This window comes from Ammodytes marinus (assembly GCF_949987685.1).
Source record: "Ammodytes marinus genome assembly, chromosome: 6".
NCBI lineage: Eukaryota > Metazoa > Chordata > Actinopteri > Uranoscopiformes > Ammodytidae > Ammodytes > Ammodytes marinus.
Window position 1 is genome coordinate 27,696,597 of NC_137235.1, and position 8,560 is coordinate 27,705,156.

Sequence of the window (8,560 nt, forward strand, 5' to 3'; positions counted from 1 at the left end):
GTGTATCTATTGAAGCAAACTTCTGATTTTAATTTCTTTTTGTTTTCCTAAAAAAACTGGTATGTTATAAAATAAACAATTTCATGTGAAATAATTTCACCCTTTCATCAAAGAAAATATTATGCAATTTGTGTGAAATAACTCAAATTATTCAAACTGTAAAGATTAAAAGTTTGTAATTTGTGTATTGGGGTTTGATGCTAGTGTTTGTACTCTGAGCAGGTTCTGAGTGACAGTGTGTGTTATCTCAATGAGGCTGGTTCATAGTGTTTGCTGCACTGAACCTGTTTTGCAGGTGAAGTGAACTGTTCAGCTCCAATGACTGTTGGTAGTGCAGACTGTAGTTAGAGTTTTGCACATTGAGCTACAGTTGTGCCCACTGTGGTTTAGCATTCGAAAAACACTGTAAATTGAAAATTGTAAGTTAAAGTTTTGATATTGAACTTTGAAAAACACAACAATGGTATCAAAATATTAAGAGGTGTAGGGGGAACATTCAGTTTAAATATAATTTAATTTAAACTCTGGAATTCATTATTATAAATGATTAGCTTTAATTTTTAGCTTCTCTATATATTTTGATTTTTGAGGTCTCATTTTGTTGCAGATTTGACGTTTTTCCCATTCAGATGAAATTTTTTTGGTTTAAATTTTCAGATCCTGTTTTTTTTCAGGTTCACAGATAGTTTTTCAGGGTTCTGAGTCTGACTTACCCCAAAATGTCCTCTTATTTTCAATTCATAATTGTATTTTTTAATATCAAGACTTGGATTACATTTTTTTATAATTAACAAATCTCTTTGCCCAGGATTAGCCCCATGGCGCTGCATTGACATCAGCATTGAAAGGGTTTCTATTCTGAGTGGCTCTGCTTTTTGCTCTTTCTTGGTCTTCACCAACTCCAGGGTTAAATAACTGTGCCTTCAGATGCTAAATGCTCCTTTATGTTTACTACTTAGTCGCTTAATTTGGCCCTTTGCCGTTTGGTGGGGTAGTTTAGGCCTACAGCACAAAAACTGAAGCGTTCCCCGAGTTTTTATGGGGGATTTGTATACAAAATAAAAATGGGTCATAAATTGTTGCCTTCTGAGCTTTAGGTGCTGGTAGACATATTCTGCTACCCTTGGGCCGGGCAAATGTTATTGCAAAGTAAAGTCTGACTACAGCTTCATATTTTTATCAATCTTGTCATCTTACTCTTGACAAGAAAATTAAAAAGTGTATTTCCCCTAACTATCTTTTTTTTTTAAAAAGTTGACCCACTTTCTCTCACTATTTGCAGATAGACAATCCCGGATGGAAGGCCTTTCCTGTCAATGTGTCTCTGTTCTTCCCAACTAAACTGCAACACGACTTTGAAATGAAGAACTACCAAGTGGTTGTTCAACAGGTAACTACTTTTACTTAGTTATAACGCTGCTCTGTATGATATTACACTTCCTTAATGCTCACCAATGACATTTTCTTTCTACAGAACATAACTCAATGTACAGGTATCACTGACAAGAACTCAGAAGTAAGCAGAACATATTTAGAATCAACATACTCTAACTGGACATGTCACGCAACTACAAATCATTTTTAATGCACTAAAACTCTTGCTGTGTTACAGTACTGCTCGCCAGAAAAGAACTGCAAGATGATAACATGTGAGAGTTTCACTTTGGAAAAAGAATCAGCCGTGGAGTTTATATTGTCGGGAGACGTACAATTTCGGAATCTAAACCAGCATGCAGCGGTACGTGGGAACAGCACACACACACATGCACGCACGCGCACACACACACACACACACACACACACACACACACACACACAGAGCACATATTGTTTAAAGTGGTGAATATATAATTAATTGACATGCTCTTACTTTGCAGAATATTGCTTTACTGAAGCGATATACTGGAGACGGTGCAGATGTTAAGTTTAAGAGCGTCATGGGTGTGAGCTATGACAATCAACGCTATGTGCTGGATCATCACAGAAAACAGGTGTGTTGAAGTTTGTGCCCAGTAATACTATACTTCAAAGTTATTGCTTTTCAGTATATGCTTAATTGATCATACTTATTAACCACAGACTAGAGAAGAGAAGTCTGGTGAAATGGGTGATTCAACAATGCAATGGGTAAATTCAGTTCCCACATGAGCATTTATCTAATAATAAATCTGAGCTCCTCATTCCAATAAGCCGAGGTGTGACTTTGAAACGTTTTTTTTCTTTCTTCCAGGAGTCTGAGGTTCGGGTTGAGTTCATAATCCCTCCAGATCAAATGCTGATAATTTTAAGTGTGACCTATTGCCCATAATGTGATAATGTAGGCTACACCCTTGGTAAACCTCTCGTTTGGATACAATTTCAGTTCCTCTTTGAATTAAATCTTATGTATTGTCTTTTTGTTTTCCTTTTTTTCCGTGAAGGCAACATTTAAAATGGATTTCCACATCATGACTGATTTTGAGTGGGATGAAACTGTTTTAATGACCGTAACTGGACAAAGGTACACATTGAAAAAAGCCAAACACTATCGCTGTATTGTTCAAATACGATTTGTTTATTTCATGTTTAATATTCACAAGAAAATGCTTCTTTGCATCCTCAGTGATAATGCAAACTCCATAAGGAACAGTTCCCTCAGCAAAACCATCCCAGTACAATTTGAAATCAAAATGGCAGTAACTGTGTAAGTGGTACTGAAGAGTATTTTGTGACTGCAGTCCTTATGCCTAGTAAATGTTTAGAAGGTGAGACACTGCAGGTGAATAGGTTTCAATGTTTCACTGATCACTGAACCAGGTCGTAAAATGCATTTCAGCATGTTTTTAGTAACAAAATGTATCATAAATCAGACATATAAACAAATCCTTCTGTAATGACCTTCAGAATAGTGCTACAAATGATTATAGAATGTTTATGTATGTGCTTTAGAAGTTGAAATATTTGTTTCAGAGTATTGAAAAAAAACTCTTGAAGATAATGGCTGTTAAAGATGGTTGTATATGAAAAATGTACAAATGGACAGTTTAGTCAAATAAACACCTCCATTTGGAAATTGTAATTGAAGTCTACTAGTAGGACAAAATACATGTTATGGAAGCAAAATGGACTCAAATCTATAAACTGACCAGTGCTTAAAAAAGCAAGGTTTTTGCCTGCAGTTTCTCGCATTAATTGAATTATTCAAAAATATTTGTTCTCATCCAGTCTGTAGGTATAATATTCTGCTGCTACCTAAACCACATTGTGATCATCCTCTGTTCTTTCCAGGAGAGAAGACTCCATCACCTTCCTGGACTTCACAACAGAGGACGCTGCACCTAAGAAATTGGTTACTGTATATAAGGTGAGGCAGTAAATCATTATGCACCAAGCAAGCCTTTAGCAACCACTCAAATAAGTGCTGTTAAAACTTAAATGTTAGAGCTGTATGGAGACATTTCTTGGCCAAAAGTTTTGTTCATTTGAAAAATAATTACAGTTTTTTACGATTGCTAAACCACAGTGGGCACAACTGGAATGACAAGTGCACAACTCTAACAACAGTATGCAGAGCAGCGGTTCATTCGGACCAAACTGTAGCTCGTTTTTCATTGATTAAATACAATTTTCACCACAGCCTGCACAACAATGTGGATTTCCAGCACTTTTTTCAAATGCTAACACACTGCTGCCACAACTGTAAACCACACATTCAAAACAGAATGAATGCCTTTCAAACACTGCGGATCGCAATTTCAACTAAAACACTAAGATGTCTTGTTTTAGTCTTGTTGGTGAACATATATACAGTATAAAGGGAAAGCTCAAAAATATATATTTTTTTGGAAATGGACCAAGGAAGACAGGTTGTTGGAGGTAGAAGAGAGGCAGTGAGAGTGTGGATGTGTGGAGGAAGAACTAGAAGACATAGAGCTGTAATGTCTGATGAAATACAGTAAGGGCAACACTGATAGACCCTGTTGTGAATCATGGTCTCGCATAGAGAGAGCCAGGGTTGAGAGTGCAACCCAATCTGCAAAAATCTAAAGTTGCATCTGTAATACGAATTTTCCAGCAAACAAACAGCTTAGAGTTGCATCCTTACAGTAAATGACAACATTACAGGAATTGATTTCTGTATTACAATTATAGAATATTTACACAGATAAATACTACATTTGGAAATGTTTTCAATAAAATATACAAAATGTGTATCTATTGAAGCAAACTTCTGATTTTCATTTCTTTTTGTTTTCCTAAAAAAACTGGTATGTTATAAAATAAACAATTTCATGTGAAATAATTTCACCCTTTCATCAAAGAAAATATTATGCAATTTGTGTGAAATAACTCAAATTATTCAAACTGTAAAGATTAAAAGTTTGTAATTTGTGTATTGGGGTTTGATGCTAGTGTTTGTACTCTGAGCAGGTTCTGAGTGACAGTGTGTGTTATCTCAATGAGGCTGGTTCATAGTGTTTGCTGCACTGAACCTGTTTTGCAGGTGAAGTGAACTGTTCAGCTCCAATGACTGTTGGTAGTGCAGACTGTAGTTAGAGTTTTGCACATTGAGCTACAGTTGTGCCCACTGTGGTTTAGCATTCGAAAAACACTGTAAATTGAAAATTGTAAGTTAAAGTTTTGATATTGAACTTTGAAAAACACAACAATGGTATCAAAATATTAAGAGGTGTAGGGGGAACATTCAGTTTAAATATAATTTAATTTAAACTCTGGAATTCATTATTATAAATGATTAGCTTTAATTTTTAGCTTCTCTATATATTTTGATTTTTGAGGTCTCATTTTGTTGCAGATTTGACGTTTTTCCCATTCAAATGAAATTTTTTTGGTTTAAATTTTCAGATCCTGTTTTTTTTCAGGTTCACAGATAGTTTTTCAGGGTTCTGAGTTTGACTTACCCCAAAATGTCCTCTTATTTTCAATTCATAATTGTATTTTTTAATATCAAGACTTGGACTACATTTTTTTATAATTAACAAATCTCTTTGCCCAGGATTAGCCCCATGGCGCTGCATTGACATCAGCATTGAAAGTGTTTCTATTCTGAGTGGCTCTGCTTTTTGCTCTTTCTTGGTCTTCACCAACTCCAGGGTTAAATAACTGTGCCTTCAGATGCTAAATGCTCCTTTATGTTTACTACTTAGTCGCTTAATTTGGCCCTTTGCCGTTTGGTGGGGTAGTTTAGGCCTACAGCACAAAAACTGAAGCGTTCCCCGAGTCATAAATTGTTGCCTTCTGAGCTTTAGGTGCTGGTAGACATATTCTGCTACCCTTGGGCCGGGCAAATGTTATTGCAAAGTAAAGTCTGACTACAGCTTCATATTTGTATCAATCTTGTCATCTTACTCTTGACAAGAAAATTAAAAAGTGTATTTCCCCTAACTATCTTTTTTTTTTAAAAGTTGACCCACTTTCTCTCACTATTTGCAGATAGACAATCCCGGATGGAAGGCCTTTCCTGTCAATGTGTCTCTGTTCTTCCCAACTAAACTGCAACACGACTTTGAAATGAAGAACTACCAAGTGGTTGTTCAACAGGTAACTACTTTTACTTAGTTATAACGCTGCTCTGTATGATATTACACTTCCTTAATGCTCACCAATGACATTTTCTTTCTACAGAACATAACTCAATGTACAGGTATCACTGACAAGAACTCAGAAGTAAGCAGAACATATTTAGAATCAACATACTCTAACTGGACATGTCACGCAACTACAAATCATTTTTAATGCACTAAAACTCTTGCTGTGTTACAGTACTGCTCGCCAGAAAAGAACTGCAAAATGATAACATGTGAGAGTTTCACTTTGGAAAAAGAATCAGCCGTGGAGTTTATATTGTCGGGAGACGTACAATTTCGGAATCTAAACCAGCATGCAGCGGTACGTGGGAACAGCACACACACACATGCACGCACGCACGCATGCATGCGCACACACACACACACACACACACACACACACACACACACACACACACACACACACACACACACACACACACACACACACACACACGGCACATATTGTTTAAAGTGGTGAATATATCATTAATTGACATGCTCTTACTTTGCAGAATATTGCTTTACTGAAACGATATACTGGAGACGGTGCAGATGTTAAGTTTAAGAGCGTCATGGGTGTGAGCTATGACAATCAACGCTATGTGCTGGATCATCACAGAAAACAGGTGTGTTGAAGTTTGTGCCCAGTAATACTATACTTCAAAGTTATTGCTTTTCAGTATATGCTTAATTGATCATACTTATTAACCACAGACTAGAGAAGAGAAGTCTGGTGAAATGGGTGATTCAACAATGCAATGGGTAAATTCAGTTCCCACATGAGCATTTATCTAATAATAAATCTGAGCTCCTCATTCCAATAAGCCGAGGTGTGACTTTGAAACTTTTTTTTTTCCTTTCTTCCAGGAGTCTGAGGTTCGGGTTGAGTTCATAATCCCTCCAGATCAAATGCTGATCATTTTAACTGGAGTTGGGATGGGACTCTTGCTTCTGATCATACTCGTAGTCATCATGATTATGGTGAATTGTCCCTGCGTTCCAAATCACATAATATTTCTTTTTACAACACTACATACTAAATTACAGAAGAGTTTTAGGGCCATGGAAGAGAAAATAAATCAGATAAGGAAGATATTTTTTTCATTTGGTCGAGAAATGGCAAGAATAAAGATGAATACTCCAACATGCTATTGGAGTTACTGGGGCATCTAGGTATTTCTAGCATACTACAATTGACCTGCATGTATTGGGACATCTTAAATCTATTTATGGCATACTAGATAGTATGGAAGTATCGGTATTGGAACACAAGGTGTGTTTTTTTCATATTTGAAGAGTTCATTTCGAACCACAATTTAAAAGACAAACTTCTGTTGTCTTTCGCTGTGAAAAAATAAAAAAGTAAGGAAAGCTCAAAAAATGTCATGGCTTACATTTTCTTTTTTAGGAAAACCTCCTGCATATGAGCCAACTAATCTTGTGTTGAGGTAACTTATCATTCATATGTAATGAATGATAAGTCGAATTTTGGAGTTCTAAATACTCTAGGATTTCAAAACATATCAAAAACTTAAACCAGGTTGTTCAAAATGTTGATTCAAACATTAAACCGTGTTAAAACTGTCTGGAAAACTTTCTGAAGAAAAACGAACAAGTTGGCACAACTTTTTACTTTTCAGAATTCTTAATCTGTGGAACTCAAAACTTGAAGTGACTTTCAAAATGTAAATAGTTGGCTGAAGTGTAGGTAGTTTACCTAAAACCTATGAGTTTGAATTGGCCTCAAAACTCAAAAATCTGGTGCAGACAGTTGCCTTGAATTTGAGTTTGACCAACTTTCTCATTTTTACACAGTGTATTCGGGGTGTTGCTTGAATGTGATTGAAAATCAAAACGTTTAGGTTGTGATGATTTTTTTGCTGTAAAATTAGTGTTAAGTCTATTTACATTCCTTTTTTCTGTCTGCAGGCTGGTTGCTTTAAGAGGAAAACGCTTGAGTATTATCAAGAACAGGAGGAAGAAGCTGCTCTCCATGCCGTCGCATGGAGACCCAACCCCAGAGACTGAGGGCAAATCTGACCAACCTTCAGAGGAAAAAACGCTTCTTGACTGTGGTGCAAACAGCAGCACTGAGCCGGCTGATACAAAGGAGGGACTGGATTAAAACCACAAAAACCTAGTGGGCATGACATACTGTATATGATACTCAAGTTAATCATGCAGCTTGCACAGGTGGCCATTATAAGTGAGCAACATACACTCAACAAAAATATAAACGCAGCACTTTTGTTTTTGCTCCCATTTTTCATGAGATGGACTTAAAGATCTAAAATTCATTCCAGATACACAATATTACCATTTCTCTCAAACATTGTTCACAAATCTGTCTAAATGTGTGATAGTGAGCACTTCTGCTTTGCTGAGATAATCCATCCCACCTCACAGGTGTGCCACATCAAGATGCTGATCTGACATCATGATTAGTGCACAGGTGTGCCTTAGACTGTCCACAATAAAAGGCCACTCTGAAATGTGAATTTTTTTGCTTTATTGGGGGTCTGGGGACTCAGAACCAGTCAGTATCTGGTGTGACCACCATTTGCCTCATGCAGTGCAACACATCTTCTTCGCATAGAGTTTATCAGATTGTCAATTGTGGCCTGTGGAATGTTGGTCCACTCCTCTTCAATGGCTGTGCGAAGTTGCTGGATATTAGTGGGAAGTGGTGCACGCTGTCGTATACGCTGGTCAAGCACATCCCAGACATGCTCAATGGGTGACATGTCCGGTGAGTATGCTGGCCATGCAAGAACTGGGACATTTTCAGCTTCCAAGAATTGTGTACAGATCCTTGCAACATGGGGCCGTGCATTATCTTGCTGAAACGTGAGGTGATGTTCATGGATGTATGGCACAACAATGGGCCTCAGGATCTCATCACAGTATCTCTGTGCATTCAAAATGCCATCAATAAAATGCACCTGTGTTCTTCGTCCATAACAGATGCCTGCCCATCCCATAACCCCACC

The 8,560-nt window shown here is 37.1% G+C and overlaps 1 protein-coding gene across 1 annotated transcript in view; it reads left to right on the forward strand.

Annotated features, from left to right (window-relative positions):
* Positions 1–7,821, forward strand: part of LOC307251516 (integrin alpha-L-like) — a 44,769-nt gene extending 36,948 nt beyond the window's left edge. The window contains exons 23-37 of the mRNA XM_080028884.1: positions 1,283–1,390; positions 1,475–1,516; positions 1,613–1,738; positions 1,878–1,991; positions 2,080–2,136; positions 2,421–2,500; positions 2,603–2,683; positions 3,268–3,343; positions 5,434–5,541; positions 5,626–5,667; positions 5,764–5,889; positions 6,083–6,196; positions 6,285–6,332; positions 6,438–6,551; positions 7,500–7,821. Of these exons, the coding sequence (XP_079885010.1) occupies positions 1,283–1,390; positions 1,475–1,516; positions 1,613–1,738; positions 1,878–1,991; positions 2,080–2,136; positions 2,421–2,500; positions 2,603–2,683; positions 3,268–3,343; positions 5,434–5,541; positions 5,626–5,667; positions 5,764–5,889; positions 6,083–6,196; positions 6,285–6,332; positions 6,438–6,551; positions 7,500–7,598 (1,335 nt within the window). The 3' untranslated portion in view covers positions 7,599–7,821. The remainder of the gene's footprint in view (positions 1–1,282; positions 1,391–1,474; positions 1,517–1,612; positions 1,739–1,877; positions 1,992–2,079; positions 2,137–2,420; positions 2,501–2,602; positions 2,684–3,267; positions 3,344–5,433; positions 5,542–5,625; positions 5,668–5,763; positions 5,890–6,082; positions 6,197–6,284; positions 6,333–6,437; positions 6,552–7,499) is intronic.
* Positions 7,822–8,560: the final 739 nt, after the last annotated feature.